Source organism: Marmota flaviventris, chromosome 17 (assembly GCF_047511675.1).
Source record: "Marmota flaviventris isolate mMarFla1 chromosome 17, mMarFla1.hap1, whole genome shotgun sequence".
Lineage (NCBI taxonomy): Eukaryota > Metazoa > Chordata > Mammalia > Rodentia > Sciuridae > Marmota > Marmota flaviventris.
Genome location: NC_092514.1, coordinates 23,517,819 through 23,535,077, shown reverse-complemented (window position 1 = coordinate 23,535,077; position 17,259 = coordinate 23,517,819). Strand labels below are relative to the sequence as shown.

Here is a 17,259-nt window from a genome sequence, read left to right as displayed (position 1 = left end):
CCCATTCTGTTGCTCTCTGGCTTGCTTGTAAAGCATGGTCTGAGTTTTTAGAGAAGTGACATTCCTGATTATCTCTCACCAAGAGGGGTTGCAATCTCCTCGGTGGATTCTTTTGAAGCCTATTCTCTGACCGAGCCTTCTTGCCCACAGGCAGATATCATTTTGTGGGATTATAAGAAAAGGGAGCTGTTGGCTCGGTTATCACTTCACAAGGGCAAAGTTGAAGCTCTGGCCTTTTCACCAAATGACCTGTACTTGGTGTCACTGGGAGGCCCGGATGACGGAAGGTAAGGAACAGAACCTATCCACACTTATTTTCTACCAGGTGTATTGCCAGAGGTTTCAAGCACCCTGTCTCCAGGGATATCATCTGTTAGCCTGGCTACTAATACTTCCATTCACCTTTATGTATACAGTATTTCCTTGTTAAAGCTTCATGGCTTTGTTATAAAGGAAGTTCGCATTTATGTGTAGTTATCTACTCACAGTTCTCTTAATATATAGAAAAATTAATAAAATGTTCATGATTCTCCCTCCTTGAATAGTCCTGAGTAAGTGGTCAGGACCTTTGGTTTTGGACAACCAAAGGTCACACCATCCGTGGACCATCCCCATTTGACTGTCTTTATGGGAAACATATCCAAAAATCATCTCTAACATTCGTACCTCAGAACTGGGCACACATCTGTAATCCTAGCAATTTGGGGGGCTGGAGGATTGCAAGTTTGAGGCCAGCCTCAGGAACTTAATGAGATCCTGTCTCAAAATAAATTTCTTTTAAAAGGGCTGGGGTGTAGCTCAGAGGCAGAATGCCCCTGGGTTCTCCCATACCAACCCTCTCCCCTGCCCCCCCCACACAATTCTTACCTCCACTTAAAGCAGCTGTTCTCAACATTTGGTGCTCACTGGAATCACCTGGGGAGATTGTAAAAATTCTGAAGCCTGCGACCCACCCATGGACATTCTTGGAGCTTGGCTGTTAGGCCATCCCACCTCTTCCTACTGCCAGAGAGAGTAGGTCTTTGGGGAGAAAAATGGCCACTTCACCAAGGTTAACGGGGTGAAACTGTAATTCTCCAGGTAATTTTAAGCTTGATCTTAGGTTATCTAAAATTTGCTTGGAGAAGATTAGAGAATGTTGAGAAGCCAGTGAAAGAGTGCCCTGCTAGTAAAATACAATATGCCTACCCCTGGTTAGTCCCTGTGGTGAGGAAAATGGGATTCTGCTGCTGATTGATTGGTTTTGGACAACCAAGGGTCACCTTGAACCTGTGGGAGGAGTCCATTCTACTCAAGTCACCTGGATTCTACACAAAGGGGGAGTAATGGAAGGAATGCTGCAAACTATAGTGGACACTCTAGAGCTTGCATTTACTTTTTATGTCTTGTAGCCTATTTATGAAACATTTGTATCAATGCTATTATACTATCTGTGTTATCATGCAGCTTACACCAAGGACAACTCGATGTATGTACACACGGACATATATATGGTTCTTTGCACTGAATGCATGCAAGTCCATTGTACAGATGTGCCAAAATTTATTTGGCCAACTCACTATGTTGGTGCCACTTATTTATATTTAAATTTAAAATTTGTTTCTGAAAAATTGAAGCTATACCTGGCCAAGGTGTATAAAGAAACCGTGTTTGTTGTCCTTCTACCCCAAAGGACCCAAGATTCTAAAGTACAATTCCAATGTCCCTCCGCATGTACTTACACCACGAGACTCTTGCTTTTTCGTAGCTTTTTTGAGATATATGTCATACTATAAAATTTATCCATGGAAGGTATTTAATAGAGTGGTTTTTAGTGTATGTATACTTTGTAATCATCACTAAAATTAATTTTAGAATATTTCAACACCCCAAAAAGCAAGCCATAGCCCATTAGTGGTCATTCTCCATCTCTCCTCTCTTCTCTCAAGGCAAACACTGTTCTACTTTCTGCCTCTATAGATTTGCCTACCTATTCTGGGCATGCCACACAAACGGAATTATAAAATATATGGTCCTTTGTGGCTGACTTCTTTCACTAAGTGTAATGTTTTCAAGGTCCATCTCTTTGTAGGATATATCAGTACCTCATTTCTTGTTGTCAAATAATATTCAAATAATACTGTGTGGATACCTCCATTTTCTTGATCCCTGCAACTGTTAGTACAGTTCATGAACTTCTGGGTCTTTTGTTTTTGTTTTGTTTGTTTGGGTGCTAAGGTTGAACACAGGGCTATAGTGCATGCTAAGAACATGCTCTGTGACTGAGCTACACTCTCAGCCCCCATTTCCACATTTTATTTTATTTTATTTTTGTACTGGGCATTGAACCCAAGGGTGCTTTATCACTGAGTTACACCCCCAGTCCTTTTTGTTTATTTGTATTTATTTCTTTATTTTTATTTTGAGACAGGGTCTCACTAAGATGCTCAGGGTTTCACTAAGTTTCTGAGGCTGGCCTCAAACTGTGATATCAAGTCACTGAGACCCATTTCCACTTTTAAGCTATTATTATTAATGGTGCCTATGAAGATTCATGTACAATTTTTTTGTTTTGTTTTGGGTTTTATTTTATTTTATTTTTTTGTTTTGTATTTTTTTGTTTGTTTGTTTTTGAGACAATGTCCCATTAATTGCCCAGGCTAGTCTTGAACTTGCAATCCTTCTGCCTCAGCCTCCCAAGTATCTGGGATTACAGGTATGCACCAATATACCCAGTACACATACAAGATTTTGCGAGGACATATGTTTTCATTTCTCTTGGGTATGAAGTCTTCATTTTTGTTTTTGTTGTTCATCATCTAGTTATCATTTTAACCATTTAAGTGGTTTACCTCTCAACTTTCTACTTTAGATGTTATTTCTCAATTTTCCACTTTGAAAAAAGAGGGATTTATAGATTTTGCCCCACTTCCTCTTCCTCACTCCTAATGATGTTGGTGATACCTGTAATAATACATTCTATGTATAGATAATGAGGAAAGTATAGATAGGCCTGTTTTTACATTAACAAGTTTGTAAATTTGCATTCTTTTGCTTTAAATGTTTTGGTTCAAACATTTGACATAATACTCCTTCCCCAACAGTCTTGGTATTCTTATCCAAACACAATTCAGTTTAGGACTAAATTGTATGATTGCACCAAGAAAGAAGGAAATGTTACCCTAAAGCAATGCTTCTCAAAGTGTGGTCCCCAGATCTGCAGCATCTGCATCAACTGGGGCTTGTGAGAAAAGCAAACTTTCAGGTTCTACCTCAGACCTCCTAACTCCCACTCTGGGGAGAGGGGCCTGGCAGCCGCCTGCAATAATTATTTTTAAAATTACTATTTAACTTTATAGATTTATGGGGTATGGTATGATAATTTGATAGATATGTATGGTGTAGAATGATCAAATTGGGAATTTATCTGTCTTTCTGATTCTGATACATGTTCAAGTTTGAGGACACTCTCTTAGGTCATCCACATTCCTTCTTTTCCCCCCTACTAGAACACTTCCTCAAGGAAAATTTTCACGCAAGATAAATGGAGGGTAAACCTGTATGCCTTGTGTGTTTGAAAATGTCTTTCCTTGAGCATCCAACTTTGATGAGCTCACTGGTTGCTGGCCACATCATCATTTGCCTTCAAAGGTTTTGAAGTGTTAGTATTTGTCTTCCAATACGCAGTGTGAGGGAGGAGATGTCTGGGGCTCTAGGCATTTATTTGTTCCTTTGTTAGTAACCTATTTTGCTTTTTTCTCTCTAGAGCCACTAAAATAGTTGTTTTCTTATTTTGAAAGCTGGATGTTCTCTGACATTCTTTTCTTGCTTGTTTTGGCAGCGTGGTGGTATGGAGCATAGCCAAGAGAGATGCCATTTGTGGCAGCCCTGCGGCCGGCCTCAATGTTGGGAATGCCACCACCGTGGTGTTCTCTAGGTGCCGGGATGAGATGTTCGTTACTGCTGGAAAGTACGTCTCTGCAGTCCGAGTTTCAGAAGCCATACATTACGACGTTTGCTTGCAGAAAAAAATGGGGTTATTCCAGTTTAGGGGAACATATCTTTAGTTCTGGACAAACACCTTACATTATAATTTTCATAGCTTTCATAATCATTGAAAGTCCTTTTAGCTAAAACTTAAAAGACTTTTAGATGAATACCATTTAAAATATGAAAATTCTGTGATTTCTACTAAAAGAGCGTGCTGAGCTGCTAAACTCATCTCAAGTGCATTTATTTATTTATTTTGGTACTGGGGTTTGAACCCAGGGATGCTTTACCATTAAGCTACATCTCCAGCCCTGTTGATTTATTGATTTTATTTTTTCCTTTTTTTTTTTTTTTTTTTTTGGTGCATGATAGTTATACATAATGGTGGGATTTGTTATTATATATTCATACATGCACACAATATAACAATATAGTTTGACCAATATTATTCCCTGCCTTTTATTTTTTTATTTGAAAACAAGGATCTTTTTCAGTTGCTGAAACTGGCCCCAATTGGTGATCCTCCTGCCTCAGTCTCCCAAGTCTCTGGAACTACAAGCATGTACCACCACACCTGGCTCAGGTTCTTTTTTATGGTTGAAAACAAATTATTTCCAATCTGTGCTCACAAAGTAATTTGCACAATTGCACAGATTCACTTACCGGTTGGTATTTCTCACCACCTGCTCTTGATTTAGGTCTCATGGAATGATATTTTGCAAACAAACTGTGCCGGGAGTTTCAAAAGTTTGGACTATTAGCCATATGACATAATTTCCAGTGGGCCAGTTTTACGCAGCTCACAGTGACCAAGTTGGACATCTGAACAGAGGTCTGCATCTAACAGAATGAATTATTTGCAGATGGACAATCAGAGCCCTGCTTAGAGTCTGGTAACCACCATTTCAGTTTGAGGGAAGGTTAAACATGTACAACAGCATTGCTTTTTATGTCATGTACCAGTTCAAAAGTGAGAAATCTGAAGATGTAGGGTTGAAGTACATACTGTTATCTCCATCTCCCTTCTGTGAAAGGTATACACAGTGGTTACTTTTCCAGCTAGAGTAAAGAATTGGTGCTGCTCTGCATCTGTCCTGTTTCCTGTGACATACTGCATACCTTTATCCCATGGCTAGTTATGAGGAAAGATTTATTGAGAGTTGTGAAACTACCTGGCCTACGTGAAAGTCAGCCCCTGCCAAAAAAATCCTATGAGGACAGTGCTCCAAGGCAAGATCAACTGACCATGCCCTCCTCTGCCTTCTGAAGCCACAGATGACTCAGCTCCCTTCGGGGTTGCAGAGTGGCTTGGCTAAGCCGCTGTTTTATGGAGTTTTTTTGTTGTTGTTGTTCCTCAGCAGCTGCTTATGCAGAAGGAGTTGGTCCATTTTAAGGCCCATGGGTGATGTTCACCAGGAGTCAAAACTAAAAATTTTATACCAATAAGAATTTTTTTAGGGTAATCTACATTCCAAGTCTGCTTCAATTTCATGTGAGGCTGAAAATGTTAAGAGAAGGTTAACATTTTCAAAGAAGGTTTCTGTCACAGTACATGGGTACTGTGTATATCTGGGTCCTCTATCACAGTTTTGATTTCATGTATTCCATTATATCATCCCCAAGAGATAACCTAAACATTCCAGGATTTCAGTATCCAAATGCTATCTATCATTAAGGCCAGGGAAAAGCCCTTGTTTTAACTTGTAAAATACAGTCAAAATAGTTATTGAGCACTTAACATTGAACACTTCATGTCATTTTGGAGGCCAAAAAATAAAAACTGAACTTCATCTATTTTTAATTAATCTTTTCTGCCTTGAGGTATTTAGCTGAAGTCTTTGTGATGTCGACCTTGACATTTTAAAGTAATTATTCAGATTAACTCAATATACAATGGTTACATACCAACCATATATCAAGTACTGTGTTAGCTGCTACCTTAAACTTTTAGTTTCTTAGTCTCAATATCTCCTTCCTTGGAGACAGGACTGTCTCTACTAAAGTATTTCCCTTTAAAAAATTTCCCTACAACTCAATACCTTGATTTATCCCTCTTGTCTAATTTGGTGTCCCAAATAAACGTCTCCCCTCACCCTAGCCTCTGGTAACCACCATTTCAGTCTCTGTTCCTATGAGTTCAACTTTCTAGATTCCACATGAGTGAGATCATGCCATACTTATCTTTCTGTGATTATCTTACTTCACTTAGCATAATGTCTTTCCATAATGTTTCATCCACATTTTCACAAATGGTAGGGTTTCTTAAGGCTGCCTGAATATTTCCTTGTGTATATATACACTACATTTTTTTATCCACTCATCTACTGATGGACCCTCATATTGTGTGCATCATGATGACTACAGTTAATATATATACACATATAATGTGTATTTACAATATACATATGCAATATGTTTATGCAGTATATAGGAAACACTGTATTGAACTTTGCAAACAGTAGATCTTAGGTATTCTCACCACAAAGAGGTGTGTATGAAGTAATGCCTATGTTTAATACCTTGATTTAGCCACTTCACAATGTGTGTATATATGTATATAGTGTATATGTATATGTGTATATATACATATATATCTCAAAGCATCAAGATGTATATAATTTTTACTTGTCAATTAAAAGACAGAAAAGGAGAACACAAAAAATAAATTTAAACAAAAAAAAAGAGGGAAAGAAACTTAAACTGGTTTTCTGTGCATTTCTTTCCTTGCTTAGGTGTATTTATGGTCAGAATAGAAAGAAGAACATGCTCTTCAAGGTGAATGACCACTGGGTGTGAGTTCCCACTCTGCTGTGTACAAGCTCTGCATTTTGTCATTGAGAGATCAGAAAACCTACCTCTTAGGGTTATTATGAGGATTGAGTGAAAGATCTTAAGTAGAGTACTAGATCATAAAAAAAAAAACAAAACTCTCAGAAATGTTCTCTTCAGCTTCTCTTTCAAGAGAATACAGAGAATGTAGAAGAGATGACAAGCAATTAAATGGATATCCATTTGTGATTTTTCTTTATAGTGGGACAATTCGAGTATGGGAACTCGATCTCCCGAACAGAAAAATTTGGCCAACAGAGTGCCAAACAGGACAGATGAAAAGAATAGCCATGTGTACTGCAGTAAGTATTGCTTCAAGTATTATTTTAAGCAACTATTGCTACAAGTTCCTGTTAAAGAGTATCAACCAAGGGGTGGGTGCTGCACGCTGGCCTGGGAGCAGGAAGACAAGCTGTAACATACAGAATGTTGATGGGGAGGCACAGGTGAGAGCGAATGTCACTTCAGTTTTACTTATTTATTTGCAGTACTGAGGATTAAACCCAGGTATTCTTTATCACTGAGCTACACCCCCAGCCCTTCTTATTTTTATCTTGAGACAGGTTCTTGCTAAGTCTCTTAAAGCCTTGCTAGGTTGCTGTGGCTGGCCCTGAACTTGCGATCCTTGTGACTCAGTGTTGCGATGGCAAAAGGTGCGACTTAGGCAGTTGAGGGGGAGAAATAAAGAATGTCCACGCGTTTCTGCCCCAGTCAATGCTTTATTCACTCAGATCACTCAATACAATTTCACTCTATAGGTTCTTAATCAAGAAAACGACAATCCTTAACGCTAGGCACTGCAATACACATAATCAGTTCACAGCGAACAATTCTAGATTAATTAATTCACAGCAAACAATCCTAGATTAATTCTAAGCACTTCAAACACACTTAATCATGACAGGCTCATGACAGACATTCCCTCTGCATGCTGAATTCAAGCATTGGATCAAAAGTCTCAAGCCTTAGGCTCTAAGTCCAGCAGATGCACACTCACTCAGGTGATCAGGTCAGGAACCAAGGCAGGCTTCTCCTGGGGTGGAGCTGATGGCCGATTGAGGAGAGGGTTGTGGGGAGAAGTTGCAGCTCTCCCCAGGGGCAAGATGTGGCTGTAGAGTTTGAGAGCGGTGAGATGAGGAAAATGTAGAGGATCCGCAAATGATGAGAAGTGTTGGGATGTCAGTCCAGGTCCTCATCAGGCTCTCAGTGTGCGGGCATTAGTATGGGCTGGCTGAATGTCTGTTCACTTGCTCTATTATTTATACTAAATTTTGGGGCTGTTGACCCCCCTTTCAATCCTTATCAGCTACCACCAGATTTCTCAGTGACATCATTTACTCTGGGGTTAAAACATCTGGTCTGATGGTCCCCTCCCTGATCCTTTCCCTTCCCCTCTTATCAGGTGAGGACAGCCTGCCAGAGGCTTTGCTCTGAGTTTATCTGAGTGGGGAAAAGTGACTTGTTTGTGCCTGAGGGCCATATTGGAGGGCTCCCTTAGGTGTGCCTGGTGAGACTGCAGATTTCAAACTGGAGTTTTTAAAATGGAGATGCTTAGGCTCAGACCTAAGGCCGTCCTCACACTTAGCCTCCCAAGTCACTGGGATTACAGGCCCACATCAGTTTTACCCGGCTGTGGTCAGATGCCCAATATCTGTTTCACCAGGAGGGAACATGGTTCTACTGGAAGCAGTGTAGCCAGAGTGTGCTCAGAGCCCACAGTGTATCCCTATGTCACCAATATTGTTTTGTCACTGGAAGTTTGGTTTCTGATGGTAAAATATTATTGTTGAGATACATTCTCTACCTTAAAAAGAAATGATTAATGTTTTTTTGTTTGTTTCCCAGTACTTGATATTGAGCCAGGGGTGATTTATCACTGAACTGCGTCCCCAGCCATTTTTATTTTTATTTTTTAATTTTAATTAAAAAAAATTTTTTTGGTACTGTGGATTTAACCCAGGGGTACTCTACCACTGAGCCATATCCCCAGTCTCCATTATTTAATTTTTAATTTTTGAGACAGGGTCTCACTAAGTTGCTGAGGCTCTAGCTAAGTTATTGAGGCTGAGCTTGAACTTGTGATTATCCCACCTCAGCTCCCAAGTAGCTGGGGTTACAGGTATGCGCCACTGTGCCTGGCAATATATATATATATATATATATATATATATATATATATATATATATATATATATTTATATATTTTTTTAAGAGAAAGAGAATTTTTTAATATTTATTTTTTAGTTTTTGGTGGACACAACATCTTTATTTTATTTTTATGTGGTGCTGAGGATCAAACCCAGAGCCCCGCGCATGCCAGGTGAGTGTGCTACCGCTTGAGCCACATCCCCAACCCCTGGCAATATATTTTTAATCTGGATTCATAATCCATACATTTAACCTCATTCTTTATTGACTTATTCCTCTTATTTCGTGCATAGTCATTTTGTGAATATATTCTTCAGAAAATACGGAATAAAGCAAATGCATACCCTCTTTGTTGAAGTCCACCTTCATCCTAAGAGCCCTTTGAAGGTGTCTGAGGAGTCGGGACTGGCAGGGCATGCATGTTAACATCAGACCCAAGTAGCCGTCCAGTGAAAGGCACGAGCTGATTGGAATCTAATATTTCCTGCAGGTCTGTGTTTGGCCCTGATTCTGCTCCTCTTGGAGCTGTTCTTACCCATCTTTGAGGCTGGGGGAGTAGAAGTAGCCATGAGCACCATCAGAAGTCATCTTCATGGAGTCTCAGGGAAGCTCACCCTTGCCCCTATCAGGGGCTCAAGGATTACTGAGGAAACAGGTCTTCAGGTTATGTTTTCTCTCTTCTCAGATGGCTGTCGATGACAGCTTTTTCTACCTTGGCACCACAACTGGAGATATTCTAAAGCTGAACCCCAGGACCAAACTTCTGGCAGACACTGGACCTGTGAAGGACAAGTACAGTTTAGTGAGTAGAGACTAATAAGGTCTGCTCTGTCCTGCCATTCTCCCCCCCTCAACTAGCAACACAGACTTTCACTAATAAAGAGTCTGTAGAAAAAAAAACAACCCAAAAAGTCAGTTACATACCCAAGTCCACACCTAAATTTGCAAAGTTCACTGGCTAATTCTCTAAGTCCTTATCTCTGGTTATTTTTGTTCCTTTCTTTTCCTTCTTCTCTTCCCCCATCTTCTTTCCCTTTCTTTATTTTTCTTTTGCACTGGAGATTGAACCTAGGGGCACTTTACCACTGAATTGCAATTACACCCCCAGTCCTTTTTTGTATTTTTAAATTTGAGACAGGGTCTCTCTAAGTTGCTGAGGCTGATCTCAAACTTGAGTTCCTCCTGCCTCAGTCTCCTGAATTACTAGGATTATAAGAATGCACCACATTTTTTTTTGGCATCTGATTATTTTTCAGAGCAAAGACATTATGAGGTGCCCTTGATTAGGAAATCAGTACCATTCCTTTTCTCACCTCCTTAATGTACAGGGTCTGTCACTTTGTGATTTGGAACCATATTGGTTTCAGCCCAGTTGCCATATGTAAAAAAACCTGCTCTTTGATCTATAAGAAACACACACACACACACACACACACACACACACACACACACATATATACACATATACATATAGGCACCTACATAGGTGTATATGTGTATGTTCCCTTTTTGACTCTAATAACTGTATCTTGGATTTTATTTTAGACTCAGCTAACATTCCAAGTCATGAGTGAGACCTAGAAACAACCCCATTGTTCATATTTTCAGAATTCCTAACAAATTCTGAACAATTGTCCACTGGACAATGTTAGTATTTAAACAAAATATAAACTCTACCATCAAATCATCAAATGATTTTATATAATAAATGCTGCTATTCCCAGCACCCTCAGAAAGTTCCAAAGGCTGTTTCTGCTAAACTGAATTTAAAAGTTTCTCCTAAGTTCTACACCTGCCTATCTCATTTCTGATAACAGAACAGATGGTTCTAACTAAGCTTATTTAGATCCTTCTCCACTGAGCAGATATTCTCAAGAAACTTTGAAATATTGCACTGTGCTCCTGGGAAAATGTCAAGAGTTTTTTAAATCATATAATCATTTAAAATTCAAGTCTTTAAAGTGAGCCATGAAAATGGAGAAAAGCTCTGGTATAGGTAGAGAAGATTTAGAAATAATTCCAGAGGAGATCAAAGTGTAACCTACATTGATATTTTTCTAATTATTTTAAGAGGAAAGTAGATCAAGTTAAAGAAAGGCAAGTCCTAGAACCCTGCCAGTTCCAACAGCTGAGATACTTCCAAAGACACTACTTGAAAAACCACTGGTCTGGATACTTCTCTGCCTGCCAGCATTTGGAAACTAAGTGCCTCTCCAGAAAGGGTGCTGGCTGTCTTTGTGTCCTTCAAACATGGAGCACACAGATCTCCTACGGATGCTTTAATTCCTGACCATTCAGGTCTGATAATAAATTCTGCAAAGCAATGATTTCAAGACATCTTTTACAGAGATGATAAGAAAATAATGCTTTTGAAGGGAAGGTGTAAGAAGTGCCACTTATGATGTTGGGATCCTGGATAGTTATCCCTTTTGAAACACTACTTCAAAGTTTGCTTTCTGGGTAGAGAGGCAAAACATTGGAATGAAACCAGGCACAGAGGTACATGCCTGTCATCCCAGTGACTTGGGCAGCTGAGGCAAGAAGATCACAAGTTCTAGTTTAGCCTCAGCAGCTTAGTGAGACCTTATCTCAAAATAAAACATAAAGATGACTGAGGATGGCTGGGCACGGTGGTACATACCTGAGTACCTGTAATCCCAACAGCTTGGAAATCTGAGGCAGAAGGATTGCCAGTTCAAAACCAACCTCGGCAATTTAGCAAGACCCTAACCAAGTTAATGAGACCCTGTCTCAAAATAAAATATTTTTAAAAAGAGCTGGGGATATAGCTCAGTGATTAAGCATCCCTGGATTCAATCCTCAGTACAAAAAAAAAAAAATGACAGGATGTAGCTCAATGATAAAGTGCCCCTGGGTTCAATTCCCAGTAGTGAAATTAGTTAATCAATTACTTGGATTGGTTTAAATTTAACCTGTTAGGTATAAAGCACTAAAATTAATAAAGATGACAACAATGAAGACAATAATGTGCATGTTTTACAGGATCTGTATGAGGAATCGTACAAAACACTGATGAAAAAAATCAGAGAACTACATTTTAGAGAAATATTTCATGTTCATGGATAGGTTGACTCAATATTGTCAAGATGTCAGTTCTTCCAACTTGATCTATAGATTCAATGTAATTGCAATCAAAATTCCAACACATTATCTCATTAATATTGACAAGCAGATTCTAAGAAGGTTACATACAGAGGCAAAAGACCCCAAAGAGCACCATAATACTGAAGAAGAATAAAGCTGGAAGACTGATATTACCCAACTTCAAGATTTATCAAAAAACTGCACTAATCAAGACAGTATTATTTGGGTCAAAGAACAGACAAATCAATGGAACAAAACAAAGAGCCCAGAAATATACCTTCATAAATATACTCAAGTAATCTTTGAGAGAGGACCTAAGGTAATAAATGTCAAAACAAGTGGATATCCACATGCAAAACAAACTAAAAACTACACATAGACCTTATATTCTTGATAAAAATTAACTGAAATTGGACAACAGACCTAAATATAAAATATAAGACTCTTAGAATATAAGATGACTGGACATGATGGCACATGCCCCTGTAATTCCAGCTGTTCAGGAGGCTGAGGCAGGAGGATGGCAAGTTCAAGGCCAGCCTCAGCAACTTAGCCAGAAACTGTCACAAAATAAAACAAAAAGGGCTGAGGGTGTGGCGCTGTGGCAGAGCACTCATCTAGCATGCACAAGGTCCTGGGTTCAGTCTCCCTTATTACAAAAAACCAACCAATCAAACCAACAAAAATCCTAGAAGATAGCACTAGAGAATATCCAGATGATCTAAGGCTAGATATAACACCTAAGGTGCAATCCATGAAAGAAAGAATTCTTAAAATAGTCTTCATTAAAATAAAAATGCGGCTCTGAAAAAACACTAAAATGAAAAGTCATATCATGGAGCGGGAGGAAAATGTTTGCAAAGGACATATCTCATAAAGCATGTAATTCTAGTTCCTGCCTTCTTATTCTTGAGTCTTAGTTTCTCTCCTCAGACATAGTGAAAAGGCTTGTGAGCCAGAGCAGGCAAAATTCAGTTTATAGTAACTTGAAAGTAACTCATTTTATCATATTCAAACTTCATTAAGAAGCAAGCTTATTAATTCTCTGGTTATATTATTGTTGGATATTTTAAGATCTAATATTGGCAATTGTCATTTTGCATGACTCTAACAGAATCTGATACTAGGTAATTTATAGACAGTAGAAGTCTATTTGGCTTATGTTCTGGATGCCAGAAAGTCCAAGAGCTTAGCACTGCATCTGGCAGGGGACTGTGTTCTTTATCATCCCATGGGGGAAGGTAGAAGAGGAAGGGAATATGAGAGCAAAAGAGCAAAAGCGGTCCAAAGTTACTTTTTATTATTATAGTGATTTATTATTTATGAGAGATAAGACCTGTCCAGACTGACCTTGAACTCCTGGGCTCAGGTCATCCTCCCGCCCCAGCCTTCCATGTAGCTGGGACTACAAACTCATTTTTTTTTTTTTAAAGCAAGCCTACTTTTTTATGCAACTTTTTTTTTTTCTTTTCTTTCCTTTTTTTTTTTTTTTTTTCCTATACTGGGGATCAACCTAGGGCCCAGTACTTGCTAGACAAGCTCTCTACCACTGGGCTACACCATTAGTCCCAACAAGCCCACTGTCAATAATGACATCAGTCCACCATTCAGGACAGACCCTTCAAGACTCAATCTCCTCTTATTAGGCTCCACCTCCCAACACTGCTGCACTAGGGATTAAGTTTCCAGCACTTGAACTTTGAGAGACGCATTCAAACCCTAACAGTACTACACATTTAAAAATTAAAACTTGGAAAATTGCTTTGAATTTTAAATAGGTTTCTAACAAGGCTATGTACTCGGTGCCTTAAAATTCAGAAAATACCGTCACCAAACAGTAAGGAGCATTTTGTGCTGTCTCTGGCTGTCAGATATGGTCCTTTGCATTTGTAAGAATAAAGTTCTGGTGAGCATGATGGCAACTGAAGGGCTAACATTGCTGCGGCTGTGCTTCCACCTTCTGCTCTAACTGAATTTAAGTGGATGTGAAAACATTAATGTTTAATATATGCAAAAGGCACAGATGATTGCAGGGAGGAAGTGTGGGGAAGTAGGTCTTCATCTTACAGGACTGGGAGGCAACTTCCTAGCACATGAGCTTGTTGTTGGCATCAAATTCCCTTGGCCAACCTAGGGGTACATCCGCACAGTCCCTTCATGAACTTCACCATGCAATATGTGCTTTATCAGGGCCCACGCCATGCTCACCATGTCAGGCATTGCATTCATTTATTTTTATCTTTGCAGTACTGGGGATAGAACCCAAGGCCTTATGCATGCTAGGCAAGTGCTCTACCACTGAGCCATACCGTCAGCCCTTTGTGTTAATTTTTAATGATGAGACCACCTGACCTTTTCTCCCCCTAGGGAGTGTCGGCGATCAGATGCCTGAAGATGGGGGGTTTGTTGTTAGGCTCTGGAGCCGGATTGCTGGTCTTCTGTAAAAGCCCCAGCTACAAACCCATCAAGTAAGTTCTGGGCCCCCAGAATTGGGGTAGATCAAGACCCTCTAGAGGGAGGTTCATCTTAAGTCAGCAAATAATAGGACCTTGGCAAAGTAATATTTGGTTAAAAAATTTCATCTTGCTATTAAAACCAGCTGTTAGAATCACAATATAGAATGGTTTCTTTGCTAATGAAAAGGCATCTGTTGAATAAACCAAAATTGTCCACTATGACCCAGAGGGACACTGCCCTTTTATTAAATATGTAATTTTTAATTTAACTAACCTATTGGTCCATAGCAAAGGAAATATGATGTAATTAACTTATTCCCTCAACCCTCAAATTTTAAACTTTCAAAATTGGTTTAGTCAATGAAATTTATTATGCAATGGATACCTCTTATGAATAAGACACAGTGCTAGTAGTCACATATTTGAATACAAACAGGCAATGTTCAACAACTATTTTTGTAGATACTGTACTATGTAATTTTTATGACTAATCTAGTTAAAATAATTTTATTTTATTTTTTTAACATAAATTAAAAAATAAATAAAATACATTTAAATAAAATCTACATTGTCATTAACGAGTACTTATCCATCACCTCCTCCACCCAAACCAATGTGCTGGCTACTATATTAAAAATAAATAAAGATAAGATATGGTTTTTGTCCTCCCAGAACTTAACAGTCTGGTTTGGGGATAAGGTATATTACACAGGGAAAAAAGGTCACTACAGTACAAGATAGCATATTAGCCCAAATATCATGGTCCAGCTCAGGTAAAATATATCATGGTAGAGAAAATCATAGAAAAGAGTAGATGAAGAGATAGGGAATTCACTCCACAGTGGAGCCAAGGCCAAATTTGAACTTGGTTTCAGCAAAAGCCATAAACCCTAACCAAGCTCCCTCAGTATGGCCTCTGCTCACCCGCAGGGAGCCAGGGGTATTTGTATATGCATGGTGGAAAGGAACACCAGCTGTCTTTGTTTAAACAAATCTGTGCTGAGCACTACTCTAGGTGTTAGGACATCTCAGTGAATCAAAAGAGAAAAGAAAAGTTTCCCTGCCCTCATGGAGCTTACATTCTAGCAGGAGGGGAAAGAATAAATAATAAACAAAATAAACAATAAAGTACATACAGTAATCACCCCATTGTGGGAGATAAATTTCAAGACCTCCCAGTGGATGTCTGAAACTATGGATGGGACTGAACACTGAACCACATATGTTATTTTTTTCCTATTTATATCTACTTATGATAAAGTTTAATTTATAAATTAGATACAATAAGAAATTAACAAGGGCTGGGGGCGTGGCTCAGCGATAAAGCATGCTCGCCTAGCACATTCGAGGCCCTGGGTTCCATCCTCAGCACCACATAAAAATAAATAAAATACAGGTATTGTGTCCAACTATAACTAAAAATAAATAAATATTTTTAAAAAAGAAATTAACAAGTTGACAGAAAAACTAACACACACTTACTTTTCTTTCTTCACAATTTTGTAGATAAAAGACTTGTTCTTAGCAATCTCAGCATACGATTTATTTTCAAGTTGAGAATGTCCACCTTTTCACTTACTGCCTTTATGACTTCTCTTTGGGATATCTGAATTGCCAGCATCACCCCTCTTGTGTTTTGGGGCATTACTAAGTACAATAAGGGTTACTTAATCTCAAGCACTGTGCTATCAAGACAGTTGATCTAACAACCAAGATGGCTAGCAAGTGACTTGGGGACGTGTAGCATACACAGCATGGCCACGTTGGACAAAGGATGCTTCATGTCTGGGGTGGGAAGATCAGGAAGGCACAAGTTTTCAGCACACAACTCAGAATAACATGCAATTTAAGACTTATGAATTGTTTCTTTCCAAAATTTTCCCTTTAATATTTTCAGATGGTAGATGACATAGGTAACGAAAACCATGGAAAGCAAAACCGCAGACCGAAGGAGGGGGAGCAGGCTGTTGTAATATTAAAAGGTGATGAGTGCACTGGAAAAACACAAAGTAGGGTAGAGGATGAGATACAATTTTAAATTCAGTGGTCAAAAGAGGTCTCATTAAGAATGTATTTGTACTGGTCTTGTTCATATGAAAGGCTGTAAGGGACAGAAGCAACTTAAGAATAATGCTGCTGGGATGGGGATATAGCTCAGTTGGTAGAGTGTGCTTGCCTCGCATGCACAAGGCCCTGGGTTCAATCCCCAGCACCACAGGAAAAAAAAAGGTGGCCCACACCTGTAATCCCAGGACTCAGGAGCCTGAGACTGGGGGTCATAAGGCTGGAGGCCAGCCTCAGAAACTTAGTGAGACCCTGTCTCAGAATAAAAAACTTAAAAGGGTTGGGGATATAGCTCAGTGGTAGTGTGCCCCTGGGTTCAATCCCTAATAATGCAAAAAAAAAAAAAGATGCATAGACTCTGGATACATGAAGTTAATATAGTAAATTAGTTCCCTAATTTTTTAATATGCAAACGTTCCCATTGTGATGAAGATAATTAGACTCAGAGCAATTATTACAAGGCTTATGGTGTGTTTCCAAAATAGTCCTATGTGACAGTGAAGGGTTCCGTTGGAGCCTATGATTTCTGCCTCCTTGGGTTTTAGTAGAGAGGTAAAGCAGCCCACGTGAGCAATCATAGAGACCAGAAAGGAAAATTGAGGCTGGGTTGTGGCTCAGTGGTAGAGCACTTGTCTACCACGTGTGAGGCACTGGATTCGATTCTCAGCACTGCATACAAAAAAAATTT

The 17,259-nt window shown here is 39.1% G+C and overlaps 1 protein-coding gene across 1 annotated transcript in view; it reads left to right on the top strand.

The window, feature by feature from the left end:
* Positions 1–17,259, top strand: part of Cfap52 (cilia and flagella associated protein 52) — a 49,775-nt gene that overhangs the window by 10,619 nt on the left and 21,897 nt on the right. The window contains exons 3-7 of the mRNA XM_027946928.3: positions 151–287; positions 3,821–3,949; positions 7,001–7,100; positions 9,632–9,748; positions 14,419–14,519. Of these exons, the coding sequence (XP_027802729.1) occupies positions 151–287; positions 3,821–3,949; positions 7,001–7,100; positions 9,632–9,748; positions 14,419–14,519 (584 nt within the window). The remainder of the gene's footprint in view (positions 1–150; positions 288–3,820; positions 3,950–7,000; positions 7,101–9,631; positions 9,749–14,418; positions 14,520–17,259) is intronic.